This window comes from Girardinichthys multiradiatus, chromosome 8 (genome assembly GCF_021462225.1).
Source record: "Girardinichthys multiradiatus isolate DD_20200921_A chromosome 8, DD_fGirMul_XY1, whole genome shotgun sequence".
NCBI classification, from domain to species: Eukaryota; Metazoa; Chordata; class Actinopteri; order Cyprinodontiformes; family Goodeidae; genus Girardinichthys; species Girardinichthys multiradiatus.
Window position 1 is genome coordinate 19,542,141 of NC_061801.1, and position 22,264 is coordinate 19,564,404.

Below are 22,264 nucleotides of genomic sequence, written 5' to 3' on the forward strand. Positions count from 1 at the left end.
ACTGCAGGACAGATTGTTGAGAACTGAGGAGAGAGAAAGAGCAAGAATGACTACAAGGGGGGCTGCAAATACAAGATAGCGAGCACGTAGTGAAACACACACACCGAGTGAAAACACATACGCTGATACAAAGCCAGGAATAAATAGTGCTCCTGTTTGTGTCAATTCAGTGATTTATTTGGTGGAAAATGTTCAGAGGCAGAAAAGTGTGTAATTTTATTAGACATGGGTTTGAATGAGTTGTGTCATTCAAAGTAACAAATTAAAGCTGTATCTCTTTTATTCCACCTCTCTGAAACCTGAAGCAAACCAGATCTCACACACACAAAGTATCAGTCGAGCAGGGGATGTATAATCAATGCCTTTGTTCATCACTCTGAGGGACGCCAACAGAACTGTATGTTTTTGAAAGCTGCTGCTTCAGCAGAGGTTGCTTTTCTATAGGGCACAGTTGTTGTTTTTCTTCCCTTTTCACTCTCTGACCCTCTGATCCCACGATGGCCTGTCTCCTGTTGCCAGACTACCTTGTTTTTTGATGTACCTGTATATTCCTCTGTGGCTACGTTCTCAGAATTGTATGATAAATAAGACGTCAGGACTTCACATCTTTTCCTTTCATCATTGATCACTCGCTCTGACCTGACTAGCAGCTCTAAATCTTATCCGTCTGTTGCAGTTGGAGGAGTTTAAGTAAAGTTTTCAATTTAATTCAATTCAAAAATACGTTATGAAAGGAGTAAAAACCAGTGTGTACCAAGTGTGTACTACAGAAATCTTAAAGCAACTAAAGTAAACTTTAAAGGAAATTATTTCTGATCTGGGAGAGCCACTAAAAGAATCAGCTGGATAATAATTATGATGCTGTTCAAATGACAACCTTTTTCACATTTTTAAGAATTTTAATTAATCAGACACTTAAAATTATTATCATCAATAAATCATCAGCAAGCACACCTAAATATTTTTCACAGTGGGATTTTCCAATCCAATTTAAAAAGCGGCATTTTTAAACTATCAGTATCAGATTCAATTAAATTTAACTTCTGATACCTGGTGTCGTTGTCCTCATGTCAGTCGCAACCCTTAGCGATGCAAAAACAATCTTTTACCTTTTTCATGTTTGCAAAGCTTTATTATAGGTTGTGCACATTATTTGTGGATCTAATGAATCAATTTCTAAAGAAAAGTTTCTCACACAGAGACAGTTCTGCTGGTTGATATGGTTTGAAAAACCTGACTGCCTACAGGAGCCATTCCCCCAACGCTGAGCAGAAACTTCGCCTGGCAAATCGGTCGAATGGCATCTACTGCAGGTAAGAAAAGCAGCAGTTTACACCTGAACCCAACTCCTCCACATCCCATTCAGACACAAATACTTGCCGTACACCAACAATCCCCCTACCTTCAGACCCCCTGCCTGCAATCAGGAGCTCAGAGGAAGATGTAAATAGGCTCTTTCAGCGCCTGAAAACAAGGAAGGTCTCAGGACTTGATAAACGCTCCACCATCATCCCAGTACCCAAGAAACCCACCATCACAGGATTTCCTTTACAGGCCTGTCGCCCTAAAGTCTGTGGTCATGAAATCCTTTAGTGTTGAAGCACCTGAAGGACATCACAGGCCCCTTGCTGGAGCCCCTGCAGTTTTCCTACTGGGCAAACAGGTTGGCAGCTGATGCAGTCAACGTGGGACTATACTTCATCCTGGAACACCTCAACCACCCAGGGATGTACACCAGGATCCTGTTTGTGGACTTCAGATCTGCCTTCAACACTATCACCCCAGACATCCTCCACCAGAAGCTCACCCAGCTTCCACCTGTCAGTGGATCACTAGCTTCCTGAAAGACCGGCAGCAGCAGGTGAAGCTGGGGAGCATCTTCTCCAGCCGCCACAGAGGCAGTTTCTTCCCCCAGGCTGTTTCTCTGATGAAAACTTGACAGTCAGAGTTCCAGACCAACACCATCCATACTTGGACTGATCTCACATTATATTACATTGTAAGGTCAATTGTGTATATGTGTACATTTAAAAAGATATTATTTGTTGTTTGTACAAACTTGGCAATAAAGCTGATTCTGATAAAAAAAAAAAAAAAGGAACATTGTCTTTAACTCACAGCAAACTACATATTCTTGTTTCTATTCCTAATTGAAAAAGAAGTCACCAATCTGGTTTAACTGAAAATTTCCATTCAACTGGTCACATGTCCTCCTATGTATCCGGCTTGCATGCAGGTACTCAGGTCTGCAGAGTTTCCCTCATGCTGGGATCCTGGAGACGAACGTGAAAAGTGGTGATTAAGCCAGTGTGTGATCGGTCAATAAAGTGGAGGAGCCATTAAGCAGCAGAAGCAGGAACAATAGTGGGAAGTTACAACAGGGATGGGGCTACCGGTCACCATGACCCCCTGGACATTGTTCTGCTGCCCACCAATATTTGAAGGATGGAGGGGAGAAGTGAAGGACGTTGTAAAAAGTACAGGGAAGATGACAGATGGCAATGCTGATGAAGATGGTAAGAAGTAAAGGAAACGGTGAATAGAAAAAACCAAAGTCAGGCGAGGTTTCTGATGGTAAAAAAGAAATGAGGGAGAAAGATTTAAATGAGTTGAAATATACCGAGAGAGAAAAATGTGTCTACTCTGAGAGTAATAAAGGTCTATCACAAACGGACAGTTGACAGGCAGACCCCCAACAAAAATCTCCCTGGCCTTAGCATCCCTTCAGAACCAAACTCCTGCCCTGCAGCACGTACACTTCCAGACAGAGGGGCCAAACAGTCTGCAAAATCTCAGCTCCAGACTCCAGCTTTGTTCCCCAGTCACACTGCTTTGTTCACACACCAGAGACCGGATGTGTCCTCAGTGACCAGCCACTTTCTCCCCCTATCCCCCCTCCACTCCTGGGCTAATTCTGTGGTGCATTCCACTTTTTGTGATTGTCTTACTGGTTCCTTCAAATTCAAATAGGATGAAGAAACAGTTCTAAATTTGGCTTTTTTTAAGATGATGTTTAAGATGTTAGTGCACATCAAGGCTCTGTTAATAAAGTGGGTCATCTAACCCTACATTCAAGAATATCTACCAGAACACCAAGAGTTCAGTGGTTATGCTCCATTTATGATCAAACATACTTAAATTCCTACCAAAGCGCTGCATGAAAACTGATTGCTAATATAGATGTTGACTGATATATTCCAACATTACAACAAAGTTATACTTGACCAAAGATGCCAACTCTCACTGGTTTGAGCATCAAAGGACACAACTAAAATGTAGAAAAATTAAATATTACAAACACCTCTTTTCAATTAGTCTGTGCAACTTTTTTCTCAGAATTTGTGAACAAATTTGTATAAAATAACTTGTCTGATAAATTGTAAAAAAAACATTCCTATTTTATTTTTTAATGTATTATTTAATTCTAATTTATACATTTATTATAACTTTGTTTGAAAGGAGTTATCAGTGAAATCTTCAAGCTCAAGACAGTTTACTGCCCTGCAAGTGCATTAAACACATTGTTCTCAGTGTGTAATCGTTTTAAAGAGTTATTTTATTTCTGATCAAAATAATCGTGATTGTAATTTTTTTAATAATTGAGCATGATGCATACATGACTTTACTGAATTAGGGGCACAATAGACTGTATTTGCATCAGGCAACAAACTGGACAGGACACAACAATAAAAATAAAAAAAGACAGCAAAAGTTTGTAAATTAAAGACAAAACAAAACAAAGCGGCTGATGTGTTAATGAGCACGTGTTTAGTGTGATTTCAAATGTTGTACAGGTGGATACTCTAGTCTTTATAAAGGCCGACCATCATGACATCTCACTGTAAGTATCTGGTGGAAACTATGGGTGTACCGATCAATCGACCCCGATACTAACATGTGAAACTTTAAGATGCCTTAAGGACGTTTTTCCTAAGACCCCCTTCCAAGGTGGCTTGGGAAAACTAAACTAATATCTCTGTATTGCTTAGTGGTGTAAAAGGCTAGATGTCTCTGAAATACACACACACACACACAATATTTACATTACATTATTGTTGTGGTATCTAGCAAAGAAAGTAATAATGGATACCTGCAAAGTGAGCCTCTGCAGACACCTGTATACTGCAGAATTGTTTTAAATCTCAACTTTATAAAGCCTTTTTAAAAATCTATATTTTTCTTCACCAAAAGCTATGCGTCCCTGTGGATAGGTGGTGCTTATTGTCCAAGTTCATTTTCATTCACTGACTTGAAGTGACTCCCCTCAATCAGCAGCGTTGACTGAATGATTTTCAATTAGTAAAAACTAACAAGGAAAGAAAAACAAATCAGTGAACAGCGTTGCAAATAACTAGTGTCGCTGTCACCTGAACCTGAGTTTATAAGCTACGTGTTCATAACACCAGCATGATGGGTCATAATGTCTTGTTCTATGCATAACAATAGAAAAAGTCTTATTTTGAATGAATGAAGCAATAAATTGCATACTGGCAGGTTTCAAGTTGAATTTTTTCCACCATCATTGTTATACGTGGCCTGAATGCACAGATCAACTACTTGCTCCCTGACCCCTGGATGCTTCTCTCATTACGAACTGACATTGGACGTGAGGACAGGGTTATTGTGTGTGCAGGCTGACATTCCAGAGAGGCCAAAAGAGGTCCGGCAGAATCTGAGAGCAAAGGAAAGGGAGGAAACGCTTTTTCACAGAGTTGCATGTCCACCCAACCACCCACACACAAATGGGATATTTCTACTTCCCTGGGCTATTTGTTTGTCCATTCTGTCTCCTGAAAAAGGGAAGTAAATGTTACCATGAAGTTTGGAATGCAGACAAAGATTTTGGACGATGAAGTACCACCATTCAGGAGCTGGAAGTGATGACTCTGGAGACATGTTACTGTATTTGGTTATTTTTCTTTATGACTGAGCAAATGCTGGAGGATATTTTATACATATCTTCTTGCCACTTGTATGTAAGTTTGCTTAATCTCACTAGCCAATCAGAAGATCCGAACGCGCTTGTGTTGGGAAACAAATGAATGAGAGCAGTGAATATTTTTTAGAGGGCCCAGATCCAGGTCTAGATTCTTGATTTGATATTTATATAAACTCTGCTGCAACCTCAGAGGTTTATACCTTATAATAAAAAAAAATGTGGAGGTATCACAATAACCAACAACCTTTGTGCTTTAAAGAGACAATTTCAAAATAGAAGGGTTTCTGCAACTTAAAGTCAAATTGAAGACTTTTGAAGACATAACTAAATGAGATTTAAAACCTAGGATAGATAACTCTGGACCCTAACCCTATGCCCAAGACTTTTAAGGCCTAAAATTAAACTCATTAAGTTTATGTTTTATGCCTTTTTAAGATCTTGCAGAAACCCTAAACTAATGGACACTTTAATAAAAAAAAAAAAATCTTTAAAAAGGCACAGAAATTAACAGATATACACACAAAACCAGACAATTAAAGGGGATATAATGCTTGGTAAAACAAAGCCACTAGAGCAACAAAAACACGTACACTATTTGTTTCATTGGCTTTTCCAATTTATATTAGTTATTTGGATTTTAATAGAATAACTCGGGGCCCTTTTTTGTGAGTGCAGGTGGCAAAATTACAGAGCAGCTCTGTAGAAGAACATATGGCTTTATTTTAACTCGGTTTAAATCTTTAGTAAATTTAGGAGCTTCATACTGTGGGTTTGAAGACATTATTAAACAATCAAGAAAGTCAAATTTAAAAAAAAAAAGCAGTTCATAATTTTTTTTAGCTGTAACTTTAAAACTGCACTGATAAAACGGCACAATGTCTCATTTTGGTACATATATATATATATATATATATATATATATTTCAGTTTTCTTTTTTTGTTTTTACCACCAGGTGGCAACACAGGACTAAAAGTAAAGACAGCTTAGGTACATAGTACTCATGGTGCACATCAGTGCAGCTCTATAGTATTTATTAAAGAAAGTGTAAAACTTGACAGATATATGATCCAGATATAATAGAAAAAACAGGAATAAAGTCTAGAAACTCAAATATTTTTCACTTCTGGTCCTAAGTGAATGAACGGAATTGGCAACCTTGGTTCAGGAAATACACAGTGAGCAGTGCCAACTTGGTAGCTCAACAAGAAACATCTCTGCTGAAACATCATGAGATGCAAAACACAGCTCAACCAAAAGGGCAGTAGGGGAAGGAAAGAGGAAGAACCTGAAACTTAACCGCTAAGAGAGAAGGGAAACATTCTGGGTCAGAAAGCAGGGTGGGAAAAGAGGACGGTGACAGGGGTGACATTAGGTGAACCCTGCCACCTCAATAGATCAAAACTCCCTGTGGAAAAACACAATGCTTCATACCTTGTACTCTGCTATGGCTTATACAGCTGGAAAATCAATTTCACTCTGTGGAAGCCAGACACATCATACTCAGAGGTGCTGCATAATGACATCAGGAAGCTGTTATTGTGCACACCGTTCACACTGCAGGACATACAGTAGGAACTGAAACAACTCATATCCTTATTTGGTCACCATTCGATGATCCCAATACTTGAGACAGCCGCAATATAATTTTCCTACATACATCAAGCGTAGTTATTGGTATAGTTATTGTACACAAACAAATTCCATTCTGCTGTCAGTCCCTAAAGGCTGTCTTAGAACTCAAACACATTAAATAATAAGTATGAGAATAAATGTAGGCTTTGGATATTTGGACCACAGTCATGTTAGAAAGGCTTATGGCATGAAAACACACAGTTTGTATAATAACGGTAACATATTTGCAATCTCTATAAGACGAGCAAAACAGATTTAAAGGAATAAATTAGAATTGCATACATTAAATAATACTTAGATAATATCTTATCTGTGAATACAAGCTCAGGCAACTTTAGCATCTCACCAGCAGGTGTCCCCAAAGCTTCATTTATGAATAGCAGCCTAAAATCAGATGAACTAAGCCTGAAAATATTACCTACCACATTGACCCATATTTCTTTAAGAACTTTCTTTCCAAGAAACTGGACATTTTTGCAATCTGTTAGCGGGCTCTTGATCAATAGGTCTAATAAATATTTTGTTATTCTTTGGACTTTAGCTGCTTTCTGACCCATTTTGAGGCCAGTACCTGATCAACATCAGAGAGGAGGTTGGTTTGCTTAATAACCTAACTTTGCCCCACCATATATTCACACATAAAAGGGCTCCGAGACCTAAAAAATATTGTTATAAATACTTTTCCTTTCCAATGCCAGTTCTGTTCAGCAATATTTCCTTATTATGCCACCAGAGGGCACCCATTACCCTTTAACTAGTAGTTGATGTTGCGGCAACAGGACTTGTTTTATTAATATTCTTTTAATAGTTAAATATATTACATTTCAGAGCAAGAAAGAATATTGCACAACTTACAGAGTGCAGATGAGGTAAGAACCTCTCCAGGTCATTCATGTCTATTCCGTCGTCTTCTGCAAACTTGCTTTTGTTCATGCTAAAAGGGAAGGAGTAAGATAGAAATTATTAGTTACTTTTAAACACTATGAGTATAATTCGCATTTCATATTTCTGATGCTAAGAAGTCATCAAAACCACACTGACTAATTGATCCAAATACTACAGATGCATAAAGACAGATCTTACCCCTCTCTGTCAATGTGTGGCAGCTGCTTTGGCATTCCTCTGAAGGGTTTCCTGTGGAAATGGCTGAAATCCAACTTTTCTGGTTGTACATCCCAGCCTGCACCTCTACAACAACACAACAGAGATAGAGTTTTTGCATGTGAACAAGACAAATCAGGAAAATTGTGATAAAGAAGGTATGATAAAGATAAAGATAGTTAAATGCCTCAATTAACTGCCACATAGAAAAAGTATGAATGGAAGCTTCTTTTGCTTCCGCCTCTCTGTCTGCTCAGATGCTTTTCTCCTAAGCTCCCTGCTTGCTTGCATTCTTTTACTCCTAACTTTTTATCTCTTAGCCAAAATTATGGAAATATTGGACTAAAACAACTTCTTACCAGCGACTCACAAGGATTATTATTATTATTATTTTTATTTTTTTAAAGGACTTTGATGTTTTTATAATTGAACTAGAAAGAAGGACAAGTTGACGCCAGCTAATCAGCACAAAATGCCTCCCTTCACCACAGAGGACTTCGACAAACCTTTACAGAAATTCGCTGTTTTGGAGATGAAAATCCATCGACTAGAAGTGAATGTGGAGGTGAATATGGGGTACAACGATGATTCAACTCTGCCTGTGATCCCAAACAGTGACAGCCAGCTCAACAACTCAGCCGGCAATCAGAACACTGAGAATAAACCTACCGGTAGCCCCCCCTGGCATGTTTTAGGGGCATGCCCAAAAAATCAAGGTGGACGACTCCCTGGAAGATCTCAGCAATTAAATAAATTAGAATCGCCAGAATTACAGAGAAATGCCCCCGTTTCCCCTGGGAAAAGGAGACTTCGACAGCGAGCTGCTGTCACAACAACTGATAGGAGGGAGACAGCTGGAAATAATGAAATTTCCCTCCAAAACAGATTTGCTTCACTACAGAATGAAAACCAGGAAAATTATCCATCTTCTGAGAACAATAAAAGATTTGAGAACAACCTTCATTCTAAACAGTCTTCTCCTAAATTGCCAGAGAAAAAGCGCCCCACCGGACCAAGAACCCTAATAGTGGGCAACACAGCTGTGGATGGGATTAAAAACTTCTGCAACAAGAAAAACACATAAGTTATGATTGGTACCAGTAACGTGATGTTTGATATCTCAGAGAATATTCTTGCGATCACAGAAAAGCGCCCGTCTCTAGAAAACCTTATTATACACTGTGGAGCCGTGGATGACGTGGCTAAGAAAAAATCAGAAGGACTGAAGGAGGATTTCACTCGTCTTCTGAATATTGTTGGAGGTCTCAATATCAAGGTGTTTCTCTCTAAGGACTCACCATTTGCACCGATTTTCTGTGGAGATGAGATTTTTTCGAGACTTTTGATGATTAATACGTGGTTGAAAAAAACATGTGCTACTACATCTGTGAACTTCATCGACAACTTTAATATTTTTGGGGAAAAAAGACAACTCTTCAAGCAAGATGGTTTTTGTTTGAACAAGCCAGGAGCCAAACGTCTCACATCTAATCTCTTCTATTCAGTAAATAATCCGCCAGCAGCTTCGACCTTCAGCAGAGAACATGGAGTATCAACAACAATGATAACGTTGCCTCTAACAGCTCCAGCAGAAACAACCGGCCAGTTGGCTGAGAAAGAGAGGTCATCACAAAAGGTCTCCCTGTTGAAATCCACAGGAGAAGTGGACCCCCCCATTAAACCCCCCTCACCCCAGACCCCGACCCAGACCACACAGAACTGTCTCATCTCCCCACTGAGCCCGCTTTTTCTTTACTGGATTCTGATAACATGAAAGGAGCTCTTAAGATCAGAACCCAAATGGCTCTGACATCTTCTCCATTCAACACCCCCCGTGGCCGAGGCCCTGCTACTGAACCAACATCTTCCAAATGCCGCAGAGCCCCACCACCTCCTAATCTATCTCCTCCTAATCAGGACCTTCAAATCACTTCTCTGTGATACAGTCTGGGCCCCAGTGGTAACTCTATCAGAAATGAGCATGTCCAGGAAAAACCTGGGCCCCTAATAGAAGATAGTAAAATCTCTGTGCTTATACGTGACAGAAAGAACAAAGCCAAAAGGATAAGAGACAGTAATAAACAATCAACAAAAGCCATAAACTGTCAGGTACAACCAGACACAGAGTTAATATCAGCAACTAAGTCATATAAACTGGCTTTATTGAACATTAGATCTCTGTCAGGAAAATCATTTTTAATCAATGACTTCATTACTGAGCACGATCTTGATGTTATGTTTTTAACAGAAACATGGTTACATGAATTTAATGAAGCTCCCATTCTGATAGAGTCAACGCCGCCGAACTACAATTTTCTTTGTGAGAGCAGACAGCAAAGAAAAGGTGGAGGGGTGGCCACTTTGTTTAAAGATTTACTAAAGTGTAAAAAAGTATTTCTGGGCAAATTTGACTCTTTTGAATATTTGGCTCTCCAGGTAAAGAGCCCGGTCCGAACAATGTTCTTGAATATTTACAGGCCTCCTAAGTCCAAAACAAACTTTATCAGTGATTTTAATGAGCTTTTATCTGTGATATGTGTTGATTATGACTGTTTAATTATTGTGGGAGACTTCAACATTCACATGGAAAATCCTGAAGACAGAAGTGCAATAGATCTATGTGACACTCTTAGAAATTTTGGTTTGACTCAACATGTTAAACAGCAAACGCACAAACAGGGACATATTTTGGACTTGATCATCACTAAGGGTCTAAACATTTCCAATGTGTCTGTAACTGATGTTGCTCTGTCTGACCACTTTTCTGTTATTTTTGAAAGCATCATCTGCAATGACTCAGTTTGCCAAAGAGACATGATAAGAAAATGCATCTTTAAGGACGGTGCTGCTGAAACCTTTAACCAGATTTACTCTTCTACCTCCACTTTGCCCTGTAACACTGTAGATGAGTTGGTAGATAACTTTCATTCTAAAATCTCGGACATCATTGATTCAATCGCTCCAATTAAAGTGAAAGTCGTTTCTGGGAACATAATGTCTCCATGGAGAAGTGCTCCACCAGTCAGAAGTGAAAAAAAGGAGTGTCGAAAAGCTGAACGCAGGCGGCGAAAAACTGTACTCCGGGTTCACTATATTATCTATAAAGAAAGACTATACAGATATAACCTACAACTGAAAAATGCAAGGGAATCTTTCTTTTCTGAGATCATCAGCAAAAACATGAACAATGCTCGTGCATTATTTGCCACGGTCAACCGGTTAACAAACCCTCCTGTAACTGTAGCATCTGAACTCCCCTCTACCAGGGCCTGCAATGAATTTGCTCAATTCTTTACTGAAAAAACCCAAAAGATCAGAGAGGCAGTCAGCATATCCACATCAACTCCAGTACCAATGTTGTCTCCAACTAGAACTGATTTTGACAAAATTTCCCAATTTCACCAAATAAACTACAAAAAACTTAGAAGAAATCGTACAGCAACTAAGCTCTTCTTCCTGCTGTCTCGATGTTTTACCCACAGATTTCCTTAAGAAAGCTTCGCCTGTAATAACATCTGATTTAACACAAATAATAAACACGTCCCTTTTGTCAGGTATTTTCCCCCAGGCCCTGAAACAGCAATTATCAAACCTCTATTGAAAAAGAGCAACTTGGACAAGCTGCTACTACAGAACTACAGGCCTATATCAAACCTCCCCTTCATCAGTAAGATTATTGAAAAATCTGTGTTTCAGCAGTTAAACAACTTCCTAACAACGACCAACCGCTTCGATGTCTTCCAGTCAGGCTTCCTGCTCACCACAGTACAGAGACTGCTCTTGTCAAGGTGTTGAATGACATCCGTATAAATGCAGACTGTGGAAGAACCACAGTGCTGGTATTATTGGACCTTAGTGCAGCATTCGACACTGTTGATCACTCCATTTGATTAGAGTGCCTGGAAAACTGGGTCGGCCTTTCTGGTACAGAACTCAACTGGTTTAAATCCTACTTGAAGGACAGCGACTCTTTTGTGTCAGTAGGTAACTTTACATCAGAGACCACAAAAATCACATGTGGCGTTCCCCAAGGATCCATCTTAGGCCCCTCCTATTCAATATCTACATGCTCCCTCTAACTCAGATTTTCATAAACAACAACGTAAGTTATCATAACTATGCAGACGACACAACTACACATTACGATGTCACCAGGTGACTATGAACCCATTCAAGCGCTGGGTAAATGCTTAGAAGAAATCAATGCATGGATGGGCCAAAATTTCCTTCAGCTGAATCAAAACAAAACTGAAGTAATAATCTTTGGACCAAAGGAAGAGCGTTTAAAAGTCAGCACACAGCTTCAGTTAATACAGCTAGAAACCACCAGTCAGGCTCGAAACCTGGGTGTAGTGATGGACTCAGACCTGAACCTTCAGAGGCACATAAAGACAGTAACAAGGTCAGCCTTCTATCACCTAATAAACATCTCCAGGATTAAAGGATTAATGTCTCAGCAGGACCTTGAAAAACTAATTCATGCGTTCATCTTTAGTAGAATTGATTACTGCAACGGTGTCTTCACAGGTCTGCCTAAAAAGTTGATCGGACAGCTGCAGTTGATCCAGAACGCTGCTGCCCGTGTCCTCACTAGAACTAAGAAAGTGGACCACATCACCCCGGTTCTACAGTCCCTACACTGGCTCCCTGTAGCTCAGAGAATAGAGTTTAAAATACTTCTGTTAGTCTAGAAATCACTGAATGGCTTAGCACCAAAATACATTACAGACTTGTTGTCAGTGTATGAACCACCCAGACCTCTCAGGTCTTCTGGCTCAAATCTACTCTGCAGAACCAGAACCAGAACCAAACATGGAGAAGCAGCTTTTAGTTCTTATGCTCCACTAATCTGGAATAAACTACCAGAAAACTGTAAAAGCGCCAAAACCCTAAGTTGCTTTAAATCAAGATAAAAAACGTATTTGTTTAGAGTGGTCTTTGACTGTACCATCTAAACATTATTAGTTACGTTTTCAGTCCAGTTTTCCTTTCATTTTCTTGTCCATCATTCTATTCTCTTTATTTTATTTAACTTTTTTAAATTACCTCTGTTGTTTGATTTTATCATTTGATTTGTTTTTCTGTGTCTGTATCTGTGTTTATTTGCTTTGTGATTGTATTGTAATTGTATGTACAGCGCTTTGAGTGTCTCGTTGCTGAAAAGCGCTATATAAATAAACTTACCTTACCATGTTTTTGTATTATATTAATGTCTATTCTGCTTCTGATCGACATTTAACTACATCAAGAAATGTCCTAGCAAATGTCTATGTCTAGTACTAAAAAGGACAAACTGCTGCTATATAAGCTGCTGAAATAATTTGCTTAATTAGTTATGATGATCCCTTTATTTAAAGCACAACAAAATTGGTCTAAGTGTAATAAATGAGTGTTTTTTTTTTCATTTGTTTACATGGTTTAGCTTAGCTCTACAGAGCCTAGAAAACTTCAGTTCAGGAAGAAATAAACAATACTATTGGATAGGGGGCGTAACGGCACACAAAAATCAGTCCAGTAAGTTTTCGGTTCGAATCAAGAAAAATAAATAAAAATATGATTTTCTTTTTTATGTCAGCACTACAAAAACCTTTTTTATTTTCTGAAGTTAATTGATTTTATTATGTTCTTAAACCTAAAAAAGTGGAAAGTATAGAACTGACTGGAGATTCGTGTAGATTTATTTCAACAAATAAATGTATTATTAAGGATCTCTTACTATGTACACAGTCTAGGCTCACTGGATGCTAGAAGTAGCCATTTGGACATCAGCTTTTTCTCCACTATCTGTGGTACATTCAGCTTGACTATGTTTCAGGTGAGTAATTCAGTTAAGTGCAGAGCTGATATGTACCTGATTGCTGTTGAAAAATGCATATGCTGAAATAAAGTTTTGGTTCAGCTGCATAAAAACCTCAACGTTCCCAAATAGAGTTTAGTGATGGCTGGGAGTCTTCTCTGTTTAGTTTTGGTGTCGCTTTTTAAAGTTACGCTGCACTGAGCACGTAGTTTCTCACATAAATATTCTGCATGTGTTCAGGTCTAAATCGATGTTGTATTATGTTGGTACCTGTGTGTACCGAATCAGGCTGTACCAGATAGTGTCGGTACGAATACGTGTAGCTTTACATCGCTTCTACTGGACCAAAAATACACAACTGAATGAGTTCGGTAAGTTTTACTACAGATTGATCTGGATGTGTTTGCTTTTAGACCTGTAGCTTAAGACTGAAATCTGAAAACAGAAAGTAATGCTCAAAAATAAGATCCTTACAACAAATATGCAACCAAACACATTACATGTACTTTTTTCCCTAGTATATTATTTATTACAAGTTGTTTGTTCTTCGCATGTGAAGAACTGCGGTTAAAGCCAGCATTTCTATACATAAATAATTAGAAGATGAATGTTGAAATTTATTTAAGAGAACATCCTAAAAATATACACACCAAAACAACTCAAACTCTGGACTACCAAAGCTGATGAGTCAGATTAAAAAGAGAAAGTAAAAGGTGCACTGGCTACAACCAACATTCATTTATGATCTGTTACAAAGTATAACCTGCCGCCGGTAAAAGCGGAGAGATAAGATTGCATTTATCACCTCTAGAAACGTTCTTTGGAAGCCACAGCTCATAGATAGCAGAACATATATGTGGCACCTACCCACGTGAGTCCATTGTGTTCGCAGCCCATATGTCTGTCCCCAAGATGTCAAAGGAGACATCTCTGTTCCCATTCTAGAAGAACACAGAAACGGTAATATTTTAAGAGTGAAAATAAACTTCTTGATTAAATAGCTTTTAGGGTTTTTACCAACTTCCTGCTGCACCCTCAGAAATCTGAGGACTGAAGCACTAAGTCAAAACCAACAGATGCAGATGGAGCGCCCGGTTAAGCTCCAAACCTGTTGGACTCTACAGTCTCGTAATGTTACTCAAAGGTCTGTCAGTAATTCTCTTCTATCAGACCCTGAAAATATAACCGTTTGATTTGAGACTATGTTTACACTTTTTGCTAAACATGTGCTTACTGAAGAAACAAAACAGGACAAAAAAAAAAAAAAAACATTTCTGTACCTTGGGAGATCCTTTAAACTGGTTGTTTCGGCCTCTGCTGCCAGAGCGGGAACCGGATCCTGGTCTGGACCCTGAACTGGGCCTGGATCCTGTACTGCCATTACTGCTATGTTCCCACTCGTCCTGCAGTGTGAAAGGGAGTTCACAATGAATGTCATCAAAAATATGCATTGCAAAACAAACAGATCCAATTTACATACAGAAATAAATAGTCCCATCACGCGAATCAAAGAGACGGATTCGCATTCAGCTCATTACATTCCAGTTATAGTACAACGCAGTCACATTTCATTTATTGTGCCATAGCAACAGCGGGTGGTTGATTGCATGGAATAGTTAACTTTGCAGCAATCCCTCAAACTGAGCAAGCATGTGATCGAAGAGGCAGGGTTACTGCTGCATGGTATCAGGAGACTAGGTAGCTGCGATTCTATTGCTGAAAACTGCGATGACGATATCGAATACAATTAACCAAGATTTTTCGTTTCTTTACGATTGCACAAAGCCTCTGCCACTCTCTTTAACTTTAGCATCCAAGTCACTATAGCTATAAATCGCATTTGGCCCTGCACAATATATTGAATGGTCTTTGTGTTATCAGTGTATGCGATATGTGCATGCACAAAGACCATCCAATATATTGTCCAGCTCAAAGCCTGGAGACTTTTGCCATTTTGTAAAAATAAGTTAACAAATAGGAGAAAAAAACAATGTAAATCTCCAGTAATATTTGACAGATAATTTATTTGCTGGCTCTGCCACATCCCATCACATCCCATGATAGTCATTCAGGACATCCACCGACTGCTTCTACCACACACAGGCTAATGAGCTGTAAATCACCCAAGACTTGTGCTACCAGTGTCTTCTAGTCATGCTGCCATTTGTAAAATAAAAGACACTCTGACATAACACAAAATACCCTAACAGCTTCATTTCTTATCAGTTAAAAAAGTAAAAAATATATTTGATGGTTAGATGTTAATTTAGTCATTTGGAAATGAGGTCTAAGAATCCAGCATATAATTTCTCATCAGTCATCTTTGTTATTTTAAACATTCACCATTAAAGACCACCGTTTACTGTTTGATGGAGAACTGTTATGGTTGCAGATCTTATGGCCTGCGATTTTGTTGTTAAGCGCAAGGAAGTCAAGTTAAACTTGCTATCACGTATCAGGCTAAAAAATTTATCTATATATTAAATTTCAAAAAAACAGAATTAAAAGATGAGCCGGGTCCTGAAACATGGAGGTAAACTTACACGTTTAGAGGAGCCTCTTCCCTGAGATGACGTCAAACTACCATCTCTCTGGTTGATGCAGTCATCTGTCCACTGGAGGAGAAAAAGAAAAGGAGATGAAGCCATTTTTGTTTTGGTTTATTTCTACTTTCACTTCCTTACTGATTTAAAATATAATTTAAGATTTGATAGCAAAAAAAAAACTCTACTATATATTTTCCCCTATCTGAACCACTTTAATCCGCTCACACAAGCAGTTACTTGGTGATTCTTCACATTTAGATTGTCACCATGACCTCTGGAGCTTTGGAGTAGGGTGGAGCAATAACACAGTAGTTCTGTAAAGGTGTTATTGTAAATACTGTAACAAAAACAATGCTTTACGCAATGTGCAATAATAATTTAATACTGTATAGTTACGTGTCTTTGTGAAAAACCTACTACCTTCACAACTCTTCTTCTGCTATTCCTGCCATTAAAGCTACTCCATTACAGAAAATATTCTACTCATGATTTTTTTTAAAGATTACTCAATGATTTCAGATGTGTGTCCTTTCATGCCCAACATTTTCCAGGCACAAAACTTGATTTATATTAAAGGATGTTTCATACCGACCATGTACCAATTCATACCCACCCACCCAGGGGACATTTTACCATCTTTACTTGAACAGACTTTTCAAAACAAGACCACAAGGAGCAGCCTTAAAAAAGGGTGCATCAGCAGGGGGGAGGGATTACAAAATAAGAGCATGCATGCAAAGTTGAAGACTCTAAAATATAATTAAGAAACAATCATTTATTTGATTGCCTTGTTTTTGTGATCAGTTGCCAAATTTGAAATTTACCAATAAATCTTTCAATTGCACAGCCCTGCAAGCTGTGTAGCAGAATTAACTAGTCTGTAAAGATTCCTATGTTTAGCTGAAGCAGTGAGTGCAGCACACACCAAGCAAAGTTACTTAGACATGTCACAACTCACTAATGCAGCAGTATATTCTGGAATTTATTTGTTTATTTTATACCATTAAAAATTCAAATAGGCATCTGTACTGATAAGAGTTTAGCAAATTATGTGAGCCAAATCCATCAATCATCAGAACATTTCACAATAAAAGCAGACAACAAGGTATCCCAACTTACCCTAACCTCCCACACACACACACACACACACACACACACACACACACACACACACTCTTGTTTTGCTATATGTAGTGAGGACCATGTGTTGACTCCCATTGACTTCCATTGATTTTCAGTCATTTTCAACCCTTTCTATGACCTAACCCTGACAATAACCCTAAACCTAACCATCACCAGTGCATGCCTAACCCTAACCTTAACATAAACTCAATTCACATCTTAGTCCTAAACCTAACTGTTAGCAAAATAGGTCGTGAGGACCAGCAAAATGTCCTCACTTTGGTACAAACGGTCCTCAATTTGATGGTGAAATCGGGAAAATGGTTCTCACTGTGATGCCAAGACAGGAACACACACACACACACAAAGAATAGACATGCACTGATACATGTAAATTTGGGCTGATATTGATATCCAATATTCATACTGCTGCTATGGCCAATATCCGATAGGGCTGCACCGATTGAAGTTTTCTGACCAATCATAGATTACCAATTTTTAAAAGGCCTGATCTGCCGATTCCGATTTTTGCAGGTATCGATTTTTCTTTTTTATAACTGACACTGTCAAGTGTTAAGGTCAAAATACACTTTCAATATTCCAATCTTATATTATTGAAAAACTGTGAACAATTCCCGTGAAACAATACAAACTTGTTTTACCTGCACACGTGCTCTCAAATATAAATGAAAAGTTTAGAGCATTGCAGTTCCTTCGGTGTTTTATTTTTCACGTTAAAAAGAAACAAAACTTGCGCAACAGGTTAGACAAGTAGATAAGATCTGTTTTCACATGTAACTATCGGCCAGAAACAAATAAAGAAAACTCTTTGAATGAGAAGGTGTGTCCAAACCTTTGGTCTGTGCTGCATATACACACACACTGCTCGAAAAAATAAAGGAAACACTTAAACAACACAATATAACTCCAAGTAAATCAAACTTCTGTGAAATGAAACTGTCCACTTAGTAAGAAACACTGACTGACAAACAATTTCACATCATGTGTTTGAAATGAAATAGACAACAGGGGGAAATCTTTGGCGATTAGCAAGACACTTAATAAAGGAGTGGTTCTGCAGGTGGGGACCACAGACCACTTCTCAGTACCTATGCTTTCTGGCTGATGTTTTGGTCACTTTTGAATGTTGGTGGTGCTTTCACACTCGTGGTAGCATGAGACGGACTCTACAACCCACACAAGTGGCTCATGTAGTGCAGCTCATCCAGGATGGCACATCAATGCCAGCTGTGGCAAGAAGGTTTGCTGTGTCTGTCAGCGTAGTGTCCAGAGCCTGGAGGCGCTACCAGGAGACAGGCCAGTACACCAGGAAACGTGGAGGGCAACAACCCAGCAGCAGGACCGCTACCTCCGCCTTTGTGCAAGGAGGAACAGGAGGAGCACTGCCAGAGCCCTGCAAAATGACCTCCAGCAGGCCACAAATGTGCATATGTCTGCACAAACGGTTAGAAACCGACTCCATGAGGATGGTATGAGGGCCCGACGTCCACAAATGGGGGTTGTGCTCACAGCCCAACACCGTGCAGGACGCTTGGCATTCGCCAGAGAACACCAGGATTGGCAAATTCGCCACTGGCGCCCTGTGCTCTTCACAGATGAAAGCAGGTTCACACTGAGCACATGTGACAGACGTGACAGAGTCTGGAGACACCGTGGAGAGCGATCTGCTGCCTGCAACATCCTTCAGCATGACCAGTTTGGCAGTGGGTCAGTAATGGTGTGGGGTGGCATTTCTTTGGAGGGCTGCACGCCCCTCCATGTGCTTGCCAGAGGTAGCCTGACTGTCATTAGGTAACGAGATGAGATCCTCAGACCCCTTGTGAGACTATATGCTGGTGCGGTTGGCCCTGGGTTCCTTCTAATGCAGGACAATGCTGGACCTCATGTGGCTGGAGTGTGTCAGCAGTTCCTGCAAGATGAAGACATTGAAGCTATGGACTGGCCCGCCCGTTCCCCAGACTGAATCCGATTGAGCACATCTGGGACATCATGTCTCGCTCCATCCACCAACGTCATGTTGCACCACAGACTGTCCAGGAGTTGGCGGATGCTTTAGTCCAGGTCTGGGAGGAGATCCCTCAGGAGACCATCCACCGTCTCATCAGGAGCATGTCTAGGTGTTGTAGGGAGGTCATAGAGGCACACGGAGGTCACACACAATACTGAGCTTCATTTTGACTTGTTTTAAGGACATTACATCAAAGTTGGATCAGCCTGTAGTGTGTTTTTCCACTTTAATTTTGTGTGTGACCCCAAATCCAGGCCTCCATTGGTTAATAAATTTGATTTCCATTGATGATTTCTGTGTGATTTTGTTGTCAGCACATTTAACTTTGTACAGAACAAAGTATTCATGAGAATATTTCATTCATTCAGATCTAGGATGTGTTATTTGAGTGTTCCCTTTATTTTTTTGAGCAGTGTATATACACACACACATATATATATATATATATAAAATCAGTCAGTCAGTCATTTTCTACCGCTTATTCCATAGTGGGTCGCGGGGGAGCTGGTGCCTATCTCCAGCAGTCTATGGGCAAGAGGCGGGGTACACCCTGGACAAGTCGCCAGTCCATCGCAGGGCAACACACAAACAACCAAGCACACACTCATTCATACACCTATGGGCAATTTAGAGTGACCAATTAACCTAACAGGCATGTCTTTGGACTGTGGGAGGAAGCCTGTCATTTTAGTGTGGGAGGTTTCAAGGCTAAATTGGACCAGCCTGGTAGCCAGTCTTCATTGATTGCACATTGCACCAGTAAGAGCAGAGTGTGAAGGTTCAATTAGCAGGGTAAGAGCACAGTTTTGCTCAAAATATTGAAATGCACACAACATTATGGGTGACATACCAGAGATCAAAAGAGGACAAATTGTTGGTGCACGTCTTGCTGGCGCATCTGTGACCAAGACAGCAAGTCTTTGTGATGTATCGAGAGCCACGGTATCCAGGGTAATATCAGCATACCACCAAGAAGGATGAACCACATCCAACACGAATAACTGTGGATGCAAGAGGAAGCTGTCTGAAAGGGATGTTCGGGTGCTAACCCGGATTGTATCCAAAAAACATAAAACCACGGCTGCCCAAATCACGGCAGAATTAAATGTGCACCTCAACTCTCCTGTTTCCACCAGAACTGTCCGTCTGGAGCTCCACAGGGTCAATATACACGGCTGCTATAGCCAAACCTTTGGTCACTCATGCCAATGCCAAACGTCGGTTTCAATGGTGCAAGGAGTGCAAATCTTGGGCTGTGGACAATGTGAAACATGTATTGTTCTCTGATGAGTCCACCTTTACTGTTTTCCGGGAGAGTTACGGTGTGGAGAAGCCCCAAAGAAGCGTACCACTCAGACTGTTGCATGCCCAGAGTGAAGCATGGGGGTGGACCAGTGATGGTTTGGGCTGCCATATCATTGCATTCCCTTGGCGCAATACTTGTGCTAGATGGGCGCGTCACTGCCAAGGACTACCGAACCATTCTTGAGGACCATGTGCATCCAATGGTTCAAACATTCTATCCTGAAGGCGGTGCCGTGTATCAGGATGACAATGCACCAATACACACAGCAAGACTGGTGAAAGATTGGTTTGATGAACATGAAAGTGAAGTTGAACATCTCCCATGGCCTGCACAGTCACTAGATCTAAATATTATTGAGCCACTTTGGGGTGTTTTGGAGGAGCGAGTCAGGAAATGTTTTCCTCCACCAGTATCACGTAGTGACCTGGCCACTATCCTGCAAGAAGAATGGCTTAAAATCCCTCTGACCACTGTGCAGGACTTGTATATGTCATTCCCAAGACGAATTGATGCTGTATTGGCCACAAAAGGAGGCCCTACACCATACTAATAAATGATTGTGGTCTAAAACCAGGTGTTTCAGTTTCATTGTCCAACCCCTACACAGGGGTGTATATATATATTCCCCTACTCCTTCAACACCCCGTTGACATTGCTTCTCTGTGTCACAATCCTGAGCAAGATCACCATCACATGCCCAAACAAATACCAGATGGCCAACCCCCTCCCCCCGAAACACACACAAAAACAGCAACAAGATGATAATAAACATCGGTAATTAATATTGGCCCAGTTGTTCTTATCGGAACAACCCCAATAGGTTAAAAAATTCTAACATTGACCAATAACGATACTAATGTTAATGCCGGTATATTGTGCGTCCGTAACAAAGAATATTAGTTTTTAACTCGCATGATGTGAAAACCAGCAGAAGCAGAGCTATATGGTTATTTTAGAGATGATGATGGTGGACATGTTATACACACATGCCTTCTCTCTGCGTTATATACAAGCAGTCTTTTGGATTTTGTCTTCAGCTGGAAAGTTTGCAGCCTGCTGTAACTATGCACTTACAGTAAACAAGAGCTAAATTTTTAAAACACTAAAGCTTTGTTTTACAAAAGGACGATTTTCTTTTATTAATTGTGAAACACTTGAAATACTTTGCTTTGCAAATTTATTTTCTTTATTAAAAGCGATGATGGGTAAATACCTTTAAATACCTTGCAAAAGCAATAAATGTTCTGCTGAACCACAGCCATTTGTTATATTTGTGAAAGCTGATTAACAGTCATTAAATGTGGAATTATTTGGCTATTGATTCATTGAAATCTTTTTCATTCACTCCATAATTACAAACTTTTTGGGTTAATAAATGTGGTTTGAAGTTGACTTCAGAAAAATATAAACGGAAAAAGTGGAATTCAGTAAAAGATTAAACACAATTAGTAAAAACAAATAAAATGGATTTCATAGGGATCTATATAACCCAACCCAACATTCAACTTAGGATGAACAGGTGTTTTCTAAACAGTGGAATGGTTTCACAGCTCCATGATCAAATAGACTGCTAAAACAATATGAGTATCTGCTTTAATGACTGGTGAAGCTTCTGTTGAGTTGTGGTGTTTACAAATGAGAACAACCAGTAGGGTCATGGACATACATAAACAGAGGTACTGTTGTACTTCCTTTGTTTCCTCTTGGTTTTTAAAAGTACTGCATCTATCAACATGCCTGCAGCACATTTTGTTATTTTAGCCCTTAAAATAAAAATAATTGTAATCTGCA

The 22,264-nt window shown here is 39.7% G+C and overlaps 1 protein-coding gene across 2 annotated transcripts in view; it reads right to left on the reverse strand.

Annotated features, from left to right (window-relative positions):
* The window catches only part of ctif (CBP80/20-dependent translation initiation factor), a 99,130-nt gene that overhangs the window by 61,028 nt on the left and 15,838 nt on the right, over positions 1–22,264 (reverse strand). For both annotated transcript variants that reach the window (XM_047372859.1, XM_047372858.1), the window contains exons 3-7: positions 16,014–16,085; positions 14,751–14,873; positions 14,338–14,411; positions 7,656–7,760; positions 7,428–7,506 (exon numbers count right to left, since the gene is read on the reverse strand). In XM_047372859.1, coding sequence (XP_047228815.1) covers positions 7,428–7,506; positions 7,656–7,760; positions 14,338–14,411; positions 14,751–14,873; positions 16,014–16,085 — 453 coding nt within the window. The remainder of the gene's footprint in view (positions 1–7,427; positions 7,507–7,655; positions 7,761–14,337; positions 14,412–14,750; positions 14,874–16,013; positions 16,086–22,264) is intronic.